The following is a 22,219-nucleotide window of genomic DNA, read 5'->3' as shown; positions in this document are numbered from 1 at the left end:
GGAATGCTTTATATGTTCTTCAATAACTATATAAGAAATCAGGGTCAGTCCTTTGAATTTGGGTGCCTTGGGCGAATCAAAAAAGTGGTGCCCCAATAATTTTTTTACAATAAATACATAAGGATAAAAGAAATAATTGGATAAAAAACACATTTTCATTTGACATTGTGCAAAAAAAATTAGAAATATAGATCTTTGAATTAATATTTATACTACATCAAAACATAAACCACGATAAAGAGACTTATTCTTCTTCTTCTTCTTGATCTCGTCTTTTTTCCTATAAAAAAAATTGACCAAACCTTTAAAATTATTTAAATATCATCCTCTTAGCATTTTTTTGTTGCAAAATCGTTAATAATTTGTTCATAATCAAGGTTCTTTAAAAAATTATTTTCAATTGAAATCAACGCAAGACTATTCAATCTATCTTGTGATATAGTAGACCTAAAATAAGATTTTAATAATCTTAATTTAGAATAACTTCTTTCAGCAAATGCAACACTGATAGAAATAGTCAATATTACTCTATAATATATGCGTGCATTAGGAAAACAATTAAAAGTCTTTAAAGATCTCAATATCATTTAGCTTGATTTTGATTCAATTGTTAAAATTTCTCTAATAACTTCTAATTCTTCAAACAAAATTTCACCATCAAGATCAAGAGAATTGTCATGTTTTAAACAAGTTTCAAGATGTTTACAACATGCTTTCAAGTTCCTATTAAATAATGATATAAGCCTTTCAATACTAAACTATAATCCAAAAATATTTTCATATGTGCTATACTGCTCAAATCTTCTATCAAGTGAGCCAATTCTTTGATCTAAAATATATAAGAAATAATAATTTCGAAAAGACTCTTCAGTAGACTTAAGATTAAGTTGTGTGGGTTGACATGGATTTTTATCATAGTGTTTTTTTCTACTAATTTGACATTTTTGAATAAACACACATTCAATCTCTATTTCATTCTCAATAAGCACTAGTCTTAGCATTTACAAATCCAGATTCTCTATGTTTTTTTCTACTAATTTGACGTTTTTGAATAAACACACATTCAATCTCTATTTCATTCTCAATCAGCACTAGTCTTAGCATTTACAAATCCAGATTCTCTATATTTTTTTAAATACTTGATCAAACCTTTTACTAGTTCTATAGCCACATCAATACACATGTCTTTTTTTTTTTGCAAACTTTTGTTAATTTCATTAACAAAAATTAACAATTCAAACCAAATAATCATAGCTACTAAAAATTCAAAGCTTCCAATTTTATGAGTTGCTAAAGATTTGACTTCACTCTTATTTTAGATATCATTATCTTGTTCAGTTAGTTGAAGTAGTGCTTCACTCTTAATTTTGGGATCAATAATATAAAATATTTTCTATATCATTGTTTTAATTTTAGTGTCTCAATTAAACTCTTTAGTTTCTAAAATTATGGATATATTAATTGATTTTATTTAGAGAAATCAATTAATTTTATTCTACTCTAGATTTTATTTATAAGAAATTACATTCTTTTATTAAGTAGTGCCCCTATAATTTTGTTAAGCAGTATTTTTAAAAAAAAAATATTTTTAGCAAGTATTTTTGTAATAGAAAATTCTCTTTTAATATATATAGGGGTAAGAATTTTTTTTGGTGCCCATAAAATTATGGGGCCCTGGGCTCCCGCCCCGCGAGCCCGTGCTCAGGGCCACCCCTGTAAGAAATTCAATATATTTCGATCATGCTTCATATGTTAAACTATATAACAAACTCATTATTATTCTTCAGGGATATTGAATAAGTTTTTCAAGAATTATATAAATAATTTATTTTGCTATCCTTTAGGATGCTTAATAAGTTCTTCAGGAACTATATAAATAATTTGTTTTGTTATTCTTCAGGATGCTTGATAAGTTCTTCAAGAACTATCTAAATAATTTGTTTTGCTATCGAAATAAGATAAAAGAGAAGAGAGATATAATAATTCTCTATTATTTCATCGGTGTATTTCTTCAGATAGATTAGTCATATTTATAAGACAATATCCAGACAATGTAATAAATACAAATGGTTATAAATAAGGAATACAATTATTGGGAAATAAATATCCAATTATTCATAACAAAAACAATAAATTTTAATTTTTTAAAGAAAATATGAGAGTTTATAGATTTTTTTATTATAAAATATAACATAATTAGCATTTTAGAATACAAATGATTAAATCAAAAGAAAAAAGAAAGAGATAAATAACCAAACATTAGGTGAAATTACGTTAAAGAATTACAAGAGCAATATTACCAAAATGTTATGAATAAATATTATTGTGGATGTCCATATGTATTGTAATCTTTCATCTTCATATTCCCTATTAAGTGGTATAGTAAGGTTATGATTTTTCACCTTCCTAATGTCCTATAAATAAGGTCCACTTTGCAATGTAGATAATACTTCTTGAAGAAGATAATAAAATACCACTTTCTCTCTTACTTTCTCTAGTTCATCTCTATATTGTTTTTGTTAATTTCATAACACGTTATCAGCACGAAACTCTATCAAACTTGAAAAAAAATTGAAGTCCTAACTATTAGAGGTAATATTAGTTAATTATTTTATTGTTTTACTTTCTCATTATCCGTGTTGAATTTTGATATTATATCTTATTAAATTATCAATAATATCTGAAGGATTACAAAACAACGTGTTTGTTATATAGTTCCTGAAGAACTTAATAAATATCCATTAAAGATAGTATTAAGTTTGTTATATAGTTCCTGAAGAACTTATCAAGCATCCCTGAAGGATTATAAATATTATTATTTTTATTAGTAAAAAAATTTGTGATTGAGTTCCTGAAGAACTATAAAAAAAAAATATTTGTGATTGTGATTGAGTTCCTGAAGAACTACACAAAAAAAACCTCTATTAAACTAATGTTAAGATATCTCAGGAGGATTGCTTAAAGAATTATTTTTCTTAATCGATGTGAATTTTTGTGACATGACTTTGAATAGTTTTTTTTAGCTTCCTAGAAGGATTATGCAAGTAAGAGTTTCTTTTTATCACTACGAAGATCATTTGTGATATATAATTCTCGAAGAGTTAAAGTTTTAAAATAAGGATTTCTCACACCTTAAAATGTTGTATCTATAATATTAGAATAATTTCATCATGATATTAATGAATCCCAAAAGGATTGCATCTATACTAATAACATATCCCAGAAGGATTGCATATGTTATGTTAAAAAATTAAAAAATGATTGCATCATCTTTATTATCGAATTCTAGATGGATTGGATCAATAATAGTGAAGTATTCCAGAAGGATTTCACAAAGAAATTTGTGTGTTTCTGTAGCAACCTGCCCTAAAAATATAGATTTTAGAGTCGCCACCTATTCTACCAGGGCGAATAGGAAACCCCTCGAAATTATAGAGATCAGGGTAAGATACTATATTCAGGTCGATGGAAGGTGTTAGGCACCCTCAACCCTTTCCTAAGGTTTACATTATAAAGCTAAGGTTTATGGCTAACATAAAGAAAGATGACAGACAGTTAATAGGGTTAAGCCAAATAATTATCAAAGTTAAAGGTTTATGATTAAGGAAACATAGTCAGGACAAAATGAGATTTATGGGGGAGGGGACTCGCCTTGTTGCCAAGTGCCTACGTACCTCCTTATGGAGGATCAGAGTCTACGTAGTTCGGGGCAGGGTTGTACGCCTTAGAATTTGATATGATATGGTTTGAAGGCTTTTTGAATGGCCTATCGTAGTTTTGAATTTGTGATTTTCGCAAGGTATTTTGAATTACCTTATCGTAGTTTTGAAAATCGCAGAATCGAAGAGATGAGTTTTGAGTGTTTTAAGTGGCGTACAACCCTGGTTTAATTTGTACTATTAATCGCAATGATAGATAGGTTTGATCACCATAATTAATAGATTAGTAGAGAACTGCTGGCAATTTTAATCGATTGATTCGATTATCACTTTTAGCAAATTGAGGTATTTTAATCACTGATTTATTAATTTATCGTTACCCCTCATAATCGATAGATTCAATTACAAATAATAACGAATTGATAAGAAGGAACGCTAATCATCGTAACCAATATGATGGTTAAAACCTTTTAGCAAGATAAATGTTATTTGGAATTAATGATTTGAATTTAATTGATTAAACAACTGATTATTACCCACCACGATCAATTAATTTAATCGAAGCGAATAAAATTCTAAGATTACTTGGCTAAAACCTAAGTTGGCTAGAAAACCCTAATCCTAATACCTTGGCCAATGGCCAATGGGATTGAGCAAACCCTAATATTTTGATAAACTCTTTCTAGGTTTTTTGTGATTTTTATAAGTTAAAATTAAAATAAAACTAAATTAAATCGAACAATCGAAAGATTCGGGGAAAATAATCCTAAACACTAATTATATTACTAATATGATTTTTTTTAAAATTAAATTATGTATAATAAGAAATGATTAAAACCAATTGTATAATTATAAAAATAATATAACAAATAAAGTAATAAAGGAACCTGGGCGTTACTCCTGTGCATTGCGCTCCTTGATGTCTACGGTGAGCTTCTAGTCTCTGGCGCGTTGGATCTGGGAAACGGATGATCCAGTGGTTGATGGTTGAGAATCCATGGTGTTCCTTCTTGGGCGCGTCACATGGAATCTATGAGAAAGAACTTTGTAAAAATCAAATGTCATGGTGGGGGTTCGAACCCATGCATTGTAACACACCTGCGTTTCTTCTTTACCAATTGGTCTGGGCATTTAATCTGTTTATTAAACAAATGTGATCAAAGAATTATTAAAACATGAAAATTTATGAAAAGTCAAAGTATCCGTCAGCCTGGGTCCCACGCGTTTTGAACCGTCCAATCGCGTTGGGAGAGAGCAGAAGACTTTTGACCGGCCTATGGCATGCATCCGCGCGTGCAGTCCTGAGTCAATGACACTGTTCATCTTCTTTAACAATTCAGCCCTATAATTTGCTACGAAATAGTTTCCCTTTTGCTATGGTTTTGGCCACGAAGACTCCTAGCGAATCCCTGCAAATATCAACACGACCAAATACGAAGCATGCGAGAATATAAAGAGACCAGATCCACACGAAATCATCCCCTGGTTATGAATATGGTCGTCGTTTGACCTGAAAACACCTGCCAACATGAAAACGACACACTACAATTTCCTTGCCCTAACAATGGAAAGTAATGGTTCCTGTGTTAAAACTCCAAACCAATGGTCCAATATTGCTCTAAACATCAACAGGAACTCATACACGTAGTTAGATTTCATTTAAACAGACTAATGCATTGAAAACGAAAAGTAAACATGGGAGAGGATAAAGAACGTGAGGGACGAATTCTGGGCAGCATGGGACACATGTGATGATCAATACTTACCTTCTCTTACCTCATAAATAGGTTGGAGCAATTATTTGGTACTGATAAGGGTTGTATGAATGAATACAAATTCTACACCTTTCCTTGCATTTTTGACTTTCAAACCCTAACCCTTGCAGCCATTTTTTCGTCCCCCTTCTCTTGTGGTGTGTTAAGAATATATATATGATAGCATTAGGGTTCCAAGTTGCTTGGAAATCAAGTTGAATGGAGAGGGAAAAAATTGAAAAGATTTGATTGAGATTTTAAATAAAATCTTGCTATTTTTGTTCCATTCTCTTTCCAATCACCATGTTTGATTTAATTGAATTTTAAGAATGATTTAATGATTGAAAAAAACAAATCATATACTAATTTGATTTTTTTACTTATTTTTCTTTGATTTAATTTGCATAAAATCAAGAAATAAATAAAGTACAAATACCAATCATGGACTAACGAAATTCTTTGGATCTCAATATGTTTCTTGGGCCTTTAAGTGATCCAAAACAAAGCCCCATGATATGATTCATTATTTTTGATATTTTACTTAATTTATTTTGCATTTATATAAATAAAATTCAAATAAATACAAATAAAAATACCAAAAATATGAGTATGGTTCCATAGGCCCTTATTTGGATCACATGAGGGTTTGAAGTCCAAAACTTAAGTCCATTAGTCCAAATATCCCAAAATTGGCCACTTTGTATTTATGCATTTCCTCAAAATCGTCTAACTTTAACCATGCGTATCTCCCTCAATTTTAACCCTATGGATGTGTTCTTGATCAAATTAGAAAGCTTAAAGTGTCCCCTAAATGATCCTTTTTGTTTCGTCTCAATTGAAGCTTCCATGCTCAAGTTATAAGCTTTGACCTGAAAGGTGTTTTTTGTTGACTTTTTGGAGGACCTATAATGTATTGGACCATATCTCTTAAATGAAACATTTATGGCCTTGGCATGTGAGAGACAAAGTTGTAGAGAATCCAATTTCCTTCAAAATAGGCTTTGGTTGGGAAATTTTTGATACTCCATGTGAAAGTTATGACCAGTCAAAGTTGCGTTGACTTTCTCCTAAAGAAACCCTAATTTGAACCTTTTTTGCATTTGTTCATTTCTGAGTTTCTGTTGATAAATCATGATCAACCTTTGATCAAATGATGGATATAACCTCACATACTTCATGTTAATCGAAAATCTTGAAGTTTGACTGTACTTTGACTATAGTTGACTTTTAGGTCAACATAGTCGATTATTGATCATCTGAGCCTTTGAATGGGAAAGCCTTGGGATTGAAGTTTGATAATTGACATGGATATACTTTGATATATGTGAGGCACCTTGAGATCCATTTGAGGTCTTGAATATTCACAATCCTTTGATAAAGTGAAAACCCTAGTTTTGGAGATCTTTGATTAGGAGAGAGTGACCTGAATAAGCCTTTGAAACTTAAGCCATTGAAGACGCATAGAGGAACCTTTGATTGAATATAAGAGGGAAAATTTTGGGGTATGACAGTTTCGATGTAAAAAAAACTTGTACTCATAAAATATTTGTCATTCCAGAAGAATGACATGAGTGGCTCTAACACATCCCAGAAGGATAACTATATTTTTGAATTATTATAATTTTCTAGCATTTGACTATGTTAAAAACTTATTAAATTGGTTTGAGTATAAATTATTTCATAATTAGAATTATAAATTTATATATTTCATCTATATATATGATGATATAATTTTAGTGATATGATTTTGTATTATATGATAATATATTCATATGCATGTGTATGATTAAAGTGTTAAATCATGAGATATTATTAGGATGATCAATGCTTGCGGGTATAATTTTTTGTATTCACATTATTTCTAAATGTTGATATTTTAACAAGAGAATTAAAACATTGAAATCTATTAAAGAATATATCAATAGTCTAAAGTTGCTACATATTTTAAATTTGTTATAATAGTGCTTAGATTTCTCATATAAATCTTAATTATACTATTTTTTTTTTCTTTTTACAAGTATAGTGTATGGATGACATTTGTTAGTCCATCTTAAAGGCACACGAAAGTAAGCTCATATTTTGATAGAGTCGAGATCTGAATGAACTTTAATCCTTTATATTTTCTTTTTGTGTGTTCTCTTTATGTCTTGCCAAATATTTTCGTCTTAGATAATTCACATGAATTATATTGGTGGTATTGAATGTCTTTGTCTTACACAAATGAATTTGGACATAAAATGTATAATAGAAAAGCTATCGGCTTTTCCCTGGGGCTTGTACTACACTTATATCAGTACAATTTAAGCACATGTCATTGCAAACCAGTAGTTTACAAATTACACTTAAATGTGTCGTTGGTAAAACCGATTGGGTCATCTAGGATATAATATGATGCGAATAATTTGTATTGAAAACCCAGAAGTTTCTTCAATCCAAACAATTTTATGTTTCTAAAGGAAAATAAAAATTTGAGAAATTGCATTTTTATGACATTAATTGTTGCATCGACTAAAATATCATGCATATGTCTCTACTCAACACCAGAAATTTGTGAAATTATTTTCTCAACTAATTAGACTAAGATCTTGTTTTATGGATATTTTAGAAATTGCTGTACAAGTATCACATATATTATTAAAATTGATATTGAATATCATGTAATATATGTTCATAAAAAGAAAATGGACCAGAAGATCCATTCTTTAGACGTCTAAAGTTAATTATATGGTTGATACTTATTAGATCAATTCTAAATTATATATTTGAAACCTCCAAAGTATGATATTAAGATATTTATTTGCATTAAGCCAACAAGATACTATATCTTAGTCCTCCCTAATTTATTCTAATATTTCTCATCTAAGTGAACATTTGAATGTGTTGTGTATATTCCAATTGCTCCAATATAATACATTAAGATGACTCATGAAAGAATATTGGAAAAATATAATTAATATGACTCTCAATTGTGAGGATATAATTTGAGAAAATAATCAAATACTTGATTGCAGCCCAGTAGGCTGATTATCATTTGATAAATTAATTTTTCCAATATTAGGGGGAGGGAATAAGCAGCTGAAATTATGAACAAGAAGTTCAAATGAACAATTTAAAATAAATTATTGTCTTGATCCTCGTCCAAATCAATATGAATTAAAAGTTCAAAATATTATTCATTTGCAAAGTTTATGAAATGAATTATCAGCTGATAATACTCCACTCAAAGTGAATTCTCTTATTGAATAATATAATATTGCAAATGAGTTGTTACGGAGCCTGAAGCGTGGTATGAAAGTCGGTTCCAATGTTAAAAGTCCTCTACTAAGAAAAGAAACTAAAGATGACCCAAGTGAGGATACGAAAATGCTAATAGCACTTTGACCTAATTTAATTTTCAGTTCCATAAGAACAAATCAAGTACTTGAAATAAGAAATAAAGAGATCTCGATAAATTATGTCATGGATGAAATGGAATGGAATCGAAATTGAGATAACCAAATAAAGTCAATATTAACAATGTCTTTGTATACAATATAGCGCTAAAAGTGATCAATGATAACGAGGATCATGAGTCAAAGTCTATTAAAGATTATAGACTAAGTGAGAATTGGCCAAAATAAAGATATTCAATTGAAGAAGAATTAAACTCACTTTACAAATGACTCACTTTTTGACATGTAGTCTGAACACCTCAAGGTGTGAAACTAATGGGATATAAATGAGTTTTTATGAAAAAGAAAAATAAGAATGATATAAAGTTTGATTTATTGCTCAATGATTTTCACAAATACCTAAGATTGATTTTGATAAAATATAATCACCTGTAGTGGATTCAATCGATTTTTGATAATTAATTAGCCTTGTAACACATGAAGGGCTTAATTCGAACATGATGAATGTTATGACATATTATTTATATGGTTCACTTAATAGTGACATTTACATAAAACTTCTTGAAAGGTTAAATATACTGGAGGCACTGAATTTTGGATCTCGAGAAAACTACTCCATCAAATTGAACAAGTTTCTCTATGGGTTGAAACAATCTGGACGCATGTGGTATAATCACCACAATGAATATTTACTAAAGGATGGATATATAAATAACTCAATTTGACCTTGTATTTTCATAAAATGGTGTGGAAAAGTATTTGCAATAATAGTTGTCTATGTAGATGACATAAGTATTATTGGAACTCCTGAAGAGCTACCAAAAGCTATAAATTGCTTAAATAAAGAATATGCAAATAACTAAATTTGTACTTGTATTTGTATTTTCATAAAATGATGTGGAAAAGAATTTGCCATACTAGTTATCTGTGTGAATGACACACATATTCTTGGAACTCTTGAAGAGCTTCTAAAAGCTATAAATTCCTTAAATAAAGAGTTTGAGATGAAGGACCTAGAAAAGACAAAATATATCTAGGTTTGCAAATTGAGCATGTAGACAAAAGAATATTTGTACATCAATAAGGTTATATAGAAAAGTGTTGAAATGATTCTATATGGACAAATGTCACATATTGCCTACTCCAATATGGTTGTTAGATCATTAGATGTGGAGAAAGATCCTTTTACGCCTCGAGAAAAGGATGAAAATTGCTTGGTCCTGAAGTACCATATCTCAGTGCAATTGGAGTACTAATGCACCTTACTAATTATACACATCATGATATATCATTTGCGGTCAATCTATAAGTAAGATATAATTATTCACCTACACAAAGAAATTGGAAAGCGGTCAAACATATACTTCGTTATCTTAGAGATGCAGGTTACTTGTCAGATTCTCACAATGGTAGATCAGAAAGAATTTATTTGTTTACATGTGATAGTACAACCATTTCGTGGAGATCTATAAAACAAATCATGGCACCAACTTCATATTATCCTGCATAACTATTAGCTCTATATGAAGTCACTTCGAAGAAGACATTTTAAGCAACAACTATAAAGAATATCGTCTCACATATAAATGTATGCATGAGGGAGAGAAATACATATGTTTTGCACTCTTTTTCCCTTAACCATGGTTTTGACCCACTGGGTTTTCCTAGTAAGGTTTTTAACGAGGCAATTCATATTCAAAGGATATTGTACTCTTTTTCCTTCACTAGAATTTTTCCCACTGGTTTTTTTAGTAAGGTTTTAACGAGGCATATCCTCAATGGACATCCAAGGGGGAGTGTTATGAATAAATATTATTGTGGATGTCCATATGTATTCTAATCTTTCATCTTCATATTCCTTATTAAGTGGTATAGTAAGGTTATGATTTTTCACCTTTCTAATGTCCTATAAATAAAGTCCATTTTGCAATGTAGATAATACTTCTTGAAGAAGATAATAGAATACCACTTTCTCTCTTACTTTCTCTAGTTCATCTCTATATTATTTTTGTTAATTTCATAAAAAAAAATTATTAGTATTTATTTTTAATTTTTGTTTAATTTTATTATTTATTTTTATAGGTATGCAATTTCTTTATAACTTTACCTATTGTCCTTTGGTATTTGTTAAGAGTTTTACATCACGAATAATATATAGTTTGAATTTACATCTTACTTTTCATTAAAATTATATATATATATATATATATATATATATATATATATATATATATATATATATATATATATATATAAAAGTGGAGATAACATTTTTTTTTTAAATCAATTTTATAAAGTAAAAATTATTCATAGTACTAAATATATGTTTATACCGCATACTATTCAATGTGAGATATTTAAAAATTTATTAGAAAAATTTTAAATTATATTTTAAAAAACATAAGTAATAATCTATATAAATATATAAATATATGTTTAAATCAGATAATATGTAATTTGAATTTACATATTATTTTTCGTCAAGAGTCTCACATGATCACAAATAATATATGGTTTGAATATATTTATAAGTGGAGATAATTCTCATTTTATGTATAAATATTTAGACCGCATACTATTTAGGGATGATCAAATTAATCGATTATTTGGATTATTAGTATCCATATTTAAATTCGGTTATTAAAAATCGGTTAATTGTTTTAACCAAATCTATTTTTTAATATATTAATAATATGCTTTTAATCAAATTCATATTTTGAACATCCATATCTAAAGTAAAAATCAAAATTATCTATTTTTTGAAAATCATTAAAAAAATTAATATTAATTTTATGGTTTAATTATAGTTTTAGTCCCCCTATTTTCTCGGATTCACGAAATTGGTCCCCCTATTTTAAATTTAAACAGTTTTGGTCCCCTATTTTAGATTTAAACAATTTTGCCCCCCCCCCCTTTCATACTTTTTCACTTAAAATTAACGATATTTTCATTTTTTAAATGACAAATTACTTGTAAAACATGACAAATCATCGTATATAAACTTATTATTGAATATCGTAGATAAAAATATAAGTTAAAAAATAAAAAATCTCATCGATTTTCTTTGAAAAAACATGGGAGGGGACTAAAACTGTTTAAATATAAAATAGGGAGACCAAAATTATTTGAATTTAAAATAGAGGGATTAAATTCCTGAATCAAACAAAATAGGAGGACCAAAACTGTAATTTAGCCTAATTTTTAATAAAAAAATTCAAAAAAAAAATTAAATTCTGAAAAAAAATTTTAATATTTTCTTTTGGCTTTTTGGAAAATTAAAAAAAAAATAAAAAAACAAAGAAAAAGATTTTTATTTGTTTTAGAAGACAGTGTTTTTCTTAAAACTAAATTATTTTTAAAGAAAAAACATATTTTCCAAAAAAACCAAATTTTTTTTTTTGTTTATGAAAAAAATCAAAAAAATAAGATAATCTATTTTTGAAAAAAAAACCTGAACTATTTTTCCTTCTGAAAATTCCAAAAAATTTTGAAAATAAATTGTTTAAAAAAATTTTAAATTTAAATTAGTTATAAAATTGATTATAGATATAACCGAATAATAACTAATTTATAACAATTTTTAAAAAAATGGAATCGGGTTATGACATTTAGTTTTAATAACCGGTTATAATATATGAATTCTATGTGATTATGGATTAAATACTATTTGATGCGAGATTTTTAAAAATGTTAAAAAAATTCAAATATATTTTTTACAAACTCAAATAACAATCTATTTAAATAATTCAAAAAAAAATTTAACGGTACATTAGACATTGTCAAGATCTCCTTATAAATGAAAGAAAACAAATTGAAATATATATATATATATATATATATATATATATATATATATATATATATATATATATATATATATATATATATATATATATATATATATAGAATTGTGCTTATTTTGTTTATTTTTCGAAATAAGTTTTCTTATTTGATTTGATTGATAAACTCATCAAATAATAACGTAGGACCTATATAGTGTTGATAGGCCACCAGTTGAAGATATATATATGTACCAGAATATGGGCCAGGCCCATCACATGCAATACAGTATGCTTATTCTTTACCCTTCCCTTGCCATCATTAACAAGAGAGACTACAGAGGCATTGTTTAAAAAAATGTGAGTTATGTATCCTTTTAAGTCTCGAGTTAAGAGTAAGAAAAAGTATGACTTACTCGGCTTTGGTGGTTTGAATACAAGGAAGAAGAGACAGGTAAAATTCCACATAAAAATAAAAAATCTAAATAAATTATGTAATTTAGAAGCTATGTCAAATAAATTATGATATCTTGATAGGTTGTCGGTGTTCTTTTTTTAACCGGCTAGCAAACTCTATTATTTATATGTATCAATTGTGGCTAGAGTTAAGGGAGCTGTTGTTTCAGAGTTTAACTCTTGACAACGACATTTATTTATAAATAAATTGTTGATATTTATAAATCATCAACTATTATAAAATAATAATAATTTGTGGCTAGAGTGTGTCATATAGTTTTCTAGGAGTGTGAGTCTAAGTTGTGCTTAGAGGATATTACTTGTTGAATGTGGTTTGTTTTGTTGGGATCTAGATTGGTCATTTTGGTGGTTTTTGGGTTCTTGAAGTCTTCGATTATTTTCTTTTTATCATGTTTATTTCTTGTGCTTGTTTTTCTTTGATGGACTTTTCGTGCACTTTTTATGCCAAATTGATAACTTCTTATGTATCTTTGTACTCTTTGTCTCTTCTATTTATATAATTATTTGTCTTTAAAAAAAAGTTTTCAAAGGGATCCGACTTCTCACAAAAGTTGATGATTTTAACTTGAGAAAAAAATGCAATTAGATCTTCTAATGGAGGTGCACGTTGGTTGAATATGACCTATTGCTCATTAGTTGATGAGATTTTTCGAAGTTATATATTATTTTTTCATCATTTGTTGATTTTGTATCATCATGTGTGGATGAAGGATGTTTCTAGTCATTATCGGGATTATTATAAGCAATTTTTATTGATTCACACATGTCTCAAAAAATCAAGTAAATCTCAGTATTATTTTATGACGTGCTTTCTTAATCAAAAAGTAGAAAGAAACTTTAGCCACCTCATGTCTCATCTTTCACTATAGCAAAAGTGATTAAAAATATGTTGTTGTTCCCATCATGTGCGATGACTATCAATTTCTCAGAGTTGTTCGATAAAATGGACTTAAAGAAAGAAAACTTGTGGCCAGACGAGGGGTCTAACTTACAGGCGTTCAATGGCACGACGAGCCATCCTTTGGGTACATCGAATTGAGGATTTCTATAGGGGAGGGAAAAATGTCAGGACTTCTGACTCACAGTTATTCGTAGTTTTACACAAGATCGTCTACAATTGCATACTCGATAGACCTTTTGTGGTGGCTCTAGACGTTGTAGCTTCTCCCAACCACTTTAAGCTGAAATTTCACAATCTATACGGTGAACCAGTTACAGTCGATGTTGACCTTGTGGGAGTCAAGCGAATTCACCAAGCATTGCAACAAGATCCAAAGAAAGGAGAGAGTGCAAGGCCATGGAGATCAACGTAACTTCCCTTACTGACCAACTAATGAGCATGAACATTCAACCTCCCACATGTGGAATGTGTCATACCACCCGAATAAGCAAGAACGATTGACTCAACAAACTACAAAGGTGGGGAGAATATGCGGTGGCATGCCCACCTGGTTATGTTTACAACCTCATTGGGTTATTGTTTCTTTGTATAATTAATTACCTCACCACAAAGACTCAGGCGTGCTGACATAAACACCTAACGCATATAACTAAAGAAATAAAATCCCCATGATTCAAAACACATAAACATGGGGATAACCAGCACACCCCCGCATAAACACCTCACAAAAAATTGCAAAACAACTAAATTGGCTATAACGAGCACACTCTCACTTGATAGCTAGCCACTCTCGATGCTAGAGATGGTCTGTCACATGTCAACCTCAGACTAGGTTTTCACTTGGGTGGGGGAAAAGGTACCCACCATTGATCAGGAACGAACCTAGAGACATCTAGCAAACTTTAAGCAAAAGCCTCATAAGTTAAAGCAAAGCCTGAAACAATTAACTCATTTTTTTTATAATCAAAGAAGGTATAATAAAAAGCACAAGGGGTGCTAACCCACGATTACAAAAGAGAGGAGCCTAAACCACTCTCAAAATAAAGGAAAAAACTCCCAATCACACCCACCTAACAAGAGAAACAACTAGATGGATTCACACACCATTCCACCCATTGAATGGATTCTCTAGAATTATAAGAACATAAAATCCATTCCCACGCTACTACTTTCATCATCCCAAGCGCATCAAAATTATGCAACAAGACATTATTAAAAGTAATCTCATTTCTACAATTCCAAACCCCCCAACAAAACGCTAACCCAAAAAGCCATCTACTATTCATCTTACATTTTATTCTACAAATAGACTCCAAAGAGCAAAGACGGTTAAAAAGATTACCCGAAAAGCTTGCTCCATCAATCCGAAGCCAATCGCAAAACTTTTCCACCAAAGACAAGACACCGGACACAAGGAAAAAAGATGCTCCACATTTTCCTCCTCCAAACCACAAAGCGGACACAACAAACGTAACAGATCCACCAAAATCTTCCGCTTTGCCAAATTGTCCTTCGAAGGAATTCTATTTAACAATAGTCTCCAACCAAAAATTAAAACCTTACTAGGAACTTTTGTTTGCCAAAGACCATCTAATGCCTTCAAAAGAGAGACATCAAAAGTAGAACTCCTACCATTCCCTTCCAAAACCATAAGATATGCATTCTTCACCGAAACACCCGACGAGTTCCTCCACCAAATGAAAGGATCATCTACACCAACTTTTGGTTCATTACCACATAAAAAAGATATAAGAGACTCCACACTTTCATCATCCGCTTCCCCTCCAAATGATTCAATAAAATTGATGCGCCAAGCCCACGATCCGGAAATCCAAAAACCATTATCACTCACTTTTGAGCAAAAGGGATCGGCAAAGCTAAAAAGAGACGGAAAACGATCACAAAAAGGGATACCTCCCAACCTCCTATCTAGCCAAAAATCAATAGTATCTCCATTACCAAGTTTGCAAAGAATAGAAGAAGAAAACCAATTCTCCAACGGTCCCTCTCCTCCCGAACCGACCAAGCAAATATCCTTCCACCAAAGTGAGACTTTGATTCTTTTATGAATCACCGAATTAGAGAGCATAGTCCTTGTTATGTCACCATACCTGTAAGAAAGAAGGTTAGTCCATAAAAGATTTTTTTAACTCAATATTCTCCATCTCCATTTACTAAGCAACGCCACATTGAACATCCTGCAATGCTTCACGCCTAAACCTCCCTCATTCTTAGAAAGACAAACCGTATTCCACCCAATCCAACTCACCTTCTTCTCCCCTTCCACCCCACCCCAAAGAAAACACCTTTGATTCTTGATAATCTCCTTAATTCATGTAACATCAATTTCTTAATTGTAAATTCACATACTCTTATTTCCCAATTAAGGATGGCACATTTAGAATAAAAAAATGGTGAAAGGTATGGCTAATCTCTGAGTGAAACAACCTTCCCACCTCTAATAATTTGGAGTTGTACTTGCTCCCTGGAAATATGAAAAGGAGAGTGAAAATGCTCTACTTACAATAAAGCATTTTTGAAAGACTAAAAAATAGTTGTGAGACCAACGTTGGACGCGACATCGAGTTTCTGGGCCAAAGAGATATTCTCAAGGCGTAAGTTTTTTAGATCTTCCTGAACAATTGAAAGAGATACCTTCACAACAAATAAAAAAGACTGAGAAGATTAAAAGTAGAGCTATTCGAACAAAAATTCACTTTTCTTTAAGAAGTATCGAATTTTAGGTATTAGCTCACTATGTTGTAGAACTGGCATCTCTGACCAATCCAAAAGGGTCTGAGACACTAATTCTCTCGCTAAATGGTGTTCCCGATCTTAAAGTCGGCAAAATAATGTAAATTACATGCATGAAATGGCTAGTTAGAATCAAAGTGAGAATTAAAGGGAGAGAATGGTATGGCGCATCCGAGATTTTAAGGGAGGTGTAAATATAAAAAGGACCCTCACCAATCTATAAAAATTATAACATCAATATAATTGACACAAGAACAACCAATAGTGGCTATACTACAAAAGGGTTTAAAGCTCTTTTCTTGAAAGTTATTTGACATATCGAACATTGAGAAAAGCATTTTAAGCCATAAGTTGTCACTCGTCCCTTCGATAAATTCAATATTTTAAATAAAGCAACCTATGGTCGAAGAAAAGAGGAAAATGGTAAATTAATAGATTATGAAGCTAAATGATGTTCACTTCATCAAAGAGATCAAGTATTCCACTTATATGACAAATGTAGTCATGGTGAGAAAAACTACCACCACCAACAACAATAACAACCAAACCTTATTCCACTAAGTGAGTTTGACTACATGAATCAAGTTTCGTCATAATGTTCTATCAAAAACCATACTTCTATCTAAATCGTTATTCTCGAGATATTTCTTTATAACTTTTCTTATAGTCTTTCTACATCTTCTTTATCCACTAATTGTTTGACTTCTCTTTATTTGATATAATCTTTTTATCACAGAATCTATAGGTCTTTTATCTAGATGCCCAAACCACCTAAGTCTATTTTCCACCATCTTCTCTACTATAGACGCTATCCCAACACACTCTAATGTTTTCTTTTTAATCCTATTTGTCTAGTCTTACCACACATCTAACACAACATCATCATCTTTTATACACTTATTTTATTCTCGCATTGATTCTTAACCTTCTAGCATTCTGTGTCGTATAACCTCTCAAGTCTCACTATATTTCGTTAAAAAATTTCTTTTATCTTGAACGATACATCTCATTCACATAAAACACCTGAAATCCTATTCCATTTCAGTCATCCAACTTAAATTTAATGAATTACACCTCCTTCTATTTCTCGTTAATTTGTATTATATACCTAGTATATTTCAAGAGGGTGATTTGAAAAATAAAAATTATTATTAAGATAATATAACTTAAAAAAATGAAAACGATTGCAAACTTTTTTTACATTTTCTCTTTGTATTCTAAAATAAAGTAATTAGAGAAATAATTTCAAAATAGAATATTTAAAGAAAAGAATTATTATTATTTTGTTTTAGGAAAAAAAACTTAAAATTGACTACATTTTTGTTGATACGTTGGGTAGTGAGAAAATAAAAAAAAATCAATGACATTCCTTGAATTTCGGGGAGCGAATAAAATCAACAAAATTCAAAAATCAAAACGCCCAACGGTCAGTTGCCAGGCTGTAGTAATCCTTCCTAACAATAAAAAAAATCGCTGTCAACCAGGGTAAACCCAACCCTAGTTAATTCCTAACCACACATTTCAAATTTAGTTCTTTTCGCTCTATTATATAATAACCTCTTCCATCTACATTTCCAATTCATCACAAAATTCACAAAGGAGAAGCGTCTTAATAAACGCGACTCCTCTTCCATTTTCGTTCCTTTCTTCAACCTTTCAAACTTTTTTCGATTTTCTTCGTTCGATTTTCCAGCGAAAATGAGGGAGTGCATTTCTATTCACATTGGTCAAGCCGGTATCCAGGTCGGAAACGCTTGCTGGGAGCTTTACTGCCTTGAGCATGGCATTCAGGTACAAATCGAGCAAATTAGGGTTTCTGATTTTTTTCTTTCAATTTTTTGATGTTTTGATTGTAGATCTTCAATTTTCTGTGTTTGAGTTGTTTGAATTCTTGAATTGTTGTTGTTATTAATTGTGATCTTGATTGATTAATCGGTGTTGATTTTTTGTTTTTCTAGCCTGATGGTCAGATGCCCGGTGACAAAACCGTCGGAGGAGGAGATGACGCCTTCAACACATTTTTCAGTGAAACCGGTGCCGGAAAGCACGTTCCACGCGCCGTCTTTGTAGATCTTGAACCTACCGTCATTGATGAGGTTAGGACTGGTGCTTACCGCCAGCTCTTCCATCCTGAACAACTCATCAGCGGGAAAGAGGATGCAGCTAACAATTTCGCTCGTGGACATTACACCAGTGAGTGTTCCGTTTTTCAGTTTCATGTTTCTCATTTCGTGATATTGTTTATTTGAATTTGAATTTGAAAATTGAATTTGGATCTGATATATGAATTGGATCTTTGTTGTTCAGTTGGGAAGGAGATTGTTGATCTGTGTCTGGATAGGATCAGGAAGTTGGCTGATAACTGCACCGGTCTTCAAGGTTTTCTTGTGTTCAATGCCGTGGGTGGTGGAACTGGATCTGGTTTGGGTTCTCTTTTGTTGGAGCGTCTTTCTGTTGATTACGGGAAAAAGTCCAAGCTTGGTTTCACGGTTTATCCTTCTCCTCAGGTTTCAACCTCTGTTGTTGAACCTTACAACAGTGTCCTCTCAACCCACTCCCTCCTTGAACACACTGATGTCGCTGTCCTTCTCGACAATGAAGCCATTTATGACATTTGCAGGCGTTCTCTTGATATCGAGCGTCCCACTTACACCAACCTCAATCGCCTTGTCTCTCAGGTAACATAATCTCAAGATTGGATCTTGAAATTTATCTGACTTGATTGGTATTTGAAATTGAATTATGTAATGAATATTGATGTGTTTGATTTGATTTTTCAGGTGATTTCATCCCTCACAGCTTCATTGAGGTTTGATGGTGCCCTTAATGTTGATGTTACAGAGTTTCAAACCAACTTGGTTCCTTACCCTAGGATCCATTTCATGCTTTCCTCATATGCACCTGTTATCTCTGCCGAGAAAGCTTATCATGAGCAGCTCTCTGTTGCTGAGATCACCAACAGCGCTTTTGAACCATCTTCCATGATGGCTAAGTGCGACCCTCGTCACGGAAAATACATGGCTTGTTGTTTGATGTACCGTGGTGATGTTGTGCCTAAAGATGTGAATGCTGCTGTTGCAACCATCAAGACCAAGAGGACTATTCAGTTTGTTGATTGGTGTCCAACTGGGTTCAAGTGTGGTATCAATTACCAGCCTCCAACTGTTGTGCCTGGTGGTGATCTTGCCAAGGTGCAGAGGGCTGTTTGCATGATTTCCAACTCTACCAGTGTTGCTGAGGTGTTTTCCAGGATTGATCATAAGTTTGATCTTATGTATGCTAAGCGTGCTTTCGTGCATTGGTATGTTGGTGAGGGTATGGAGGAAGGAGAATTCTCTGAGGCTCGTGAGGATTTGGCTGCACTTGAGAAGGATTATGAAGAGGTTGGTGCTGAGTCTGGTGATGGAGATGATGGTGAAGGAGATGAAGATTACTAGATCTTGCAGGGCTTGTTCTTTGTGTTTTGCAATGTGCTTCTTTGCTTTTTGTTGTCTTGGAACAATTATGTGTTGATTTTGAATGCTTGTAATCAATTGTGCTGTGCTTAGCACAAAGAATTAAATCTACACTCTATTGCTGGAAATTGCTCTTTTCTGTTATACTATTGTTGTCACGAACTTTTTAAATACTCATCGATCAAGCTGGAATTGAACGATTGTGCTTTCTCAACATCTCTGCAATCTTGGAAATTTGAATGACTCATTAGCCTTACTTGTGTTAATGATAGGATGAAATCTTAAAAGAAAAGTATCATATGTTTTCTTTCTGGTACCTAACTTAAATACAAAACAGTGATTTGAAAATTTAGCCAAATTCTATTCTGAGAAATCGGTGTGTCAATTGACTCTTCAACCGAAGGAAATTTGAAATTGGACTCCTCAGCGGCTAAAGCAACTGTTAGGTAAATTGTTAATTGTCAATAAAATAATAAACATGTATAGGAAATTTAGGTCTTCTGAAATAATTCAAAAAGTTACTTAGGTTACAAAATATATAGCTGCATTTAACCGTTTGAGGGAATTTAGGTCTTTCGAAATAATTCAAAAAGTAGCATTTTGTATTAACATCTCATGAAATTGTGTATTAACAAAATTTGAATATACTTTTCATTATGGCATATCAAAATTTAATTTCCGATTGAGAGAACCTTGAGGAGAGGCAACATTTGGAAAATAAAAAAATAAAATTATTAATACAAACAACAATATCTTGAAAAAAAAGTAAATTTCAACTTTACAAAATAATAAAAAATATTCAATTTTTAATATTTAATCCCAAAAATTCTCAATACATTTATTGAATAACTTTTGTAATCTTTGTTAATAATAACATAATAAAGAATAGAAGGAATACTAACAAATGTTTTAAAGACATGTTAGCATACCTAACAAAAAAAAAATATATATAAGGAAATTTCAAAATACATCCTTATAGGTTTTTAGGGGTCTTTGGCAAAATTACAGTTTTTATTGAATATGTTTGGAAATGCATATCCGAAAATATCAAATGGTAGCTTTCGAACACATATATGAAATAAACACTATTATCTAACAGAAACAAAAATCTTAAAACCAAAGCTACTTAACAAAGATTTTACATATATATTAGAAATTACATAGATAGTGGAACAAAAATTTAACATTTCATATTGTTATAAACGGATAGCTGATGACTTTGCAATATTTTGATAACATCTTATCCTGAATCTTTGAAGCTTTGCATCGACTTCAATCGGACCCTTAGTAGAGTATCAGTGAAAATTACTTCGCATAACCTTTAAATCGTCATTTGTCTTCAGTGTAAATTGAGTAGTCAAGTGAGGATGAACAATACTCGAGTATGACCACCTTTCGATAGCAGAAGAGAATTCAGTATGGTAATTAGCTCGACGAGAAGTGTGTCCTCGGAGAACCAAAATTGAAGTGGCGACATCTCATCATTGAAGTAGACAAAAGCAAGGTGAGGATATGTTTGACTCATCTCTGTTTGTAACGTGTGATGTTGAATAAATAGTTTGAAGACCCATTTGGAGCAATTTGGACCAAAGAATTCTTATTCTGCCATGTTTTGAATATTAATCTCCGAATTTACCATTTTTTTTTTACGAAAATAGGAAGTTTTCGGAAATGTATTTCTGAAATATTTTAAAAATTGATTTAAAGTGCGTTCGGAGATGTATCTCTGAATAATATTTTCGGGTTTTCGAAGATTTGTTTCACCCTATAAAGATGTATTAAAAAATTTCCAAAAGTGATAAAAGTGCTAACGAATCATCAGTTAGTAAGGGAACATAGACATATGATTAGCTATTATGGGAGATAAAATCTTTCATGTAACAAGAACAAATAAATAATTGCTTATATCATTTGGAATGTATAGGCAAATGCTATTATTTACCTTAAGTTTGGTCTGGACTTGATGAATAGTAGCGAGAGTTGGGCGATTCCTTTGAGAGGCAGAATTTTCAAAAGTTATGGCAGGGTATCAAGTAGGGATGTGCATG

General features: G+C 31.1%; 1 protein-coding gene across 1 annotated transcript; it reads left to right on the top strand.

Moving 5' to 3' along the window:
- Nucleotides 1-18,284: 18,284 nt before the first annotated feature.
- LOC131660138 (tubulin alpha-1 chain) lies at nt 18,285-20,299 on the top strand. Its single transcript, XM_058929295.1, has 4 exons — nt 18,285-18,507; nt 18,675-18,909; nt 19,024-19,394; nt 19,497-20,299. Exons 1-4 carry the CDS (start codon nt 18,415-18,417, stop codon nt 20,151-20,153), a joined length of 1,356 nt encoding a protein of 451 aa, XP_058785278.1. The 5' UTR covers nt 18,285-18,414; the 3' UTR covers nt 20,154-20,299.
- Nucleotides 20,300-22,219: the final 1,920 nt, after the last annotated feature.

Source organism: Vicia villosa, linkage group LG3, assembly GCF_029867415.1.
Source record: "Vicia villosa cultivar HV-30 ecotype Madison, WI linkage group LG3, Vvil1.0, whole genome shotgun sequence".
Lineage (NCBI taxonomy): Eukaryota > Viridiplantae > Streptophyta > Magnoliopsida > Fabales > Fabaceae > Vicia > Vicia villosa.
The sequence above is the reverse complement of the archived record's forward strand: the minus strand, read 5'-3'. Positions and strand labels throughout refer to the sequence as shown.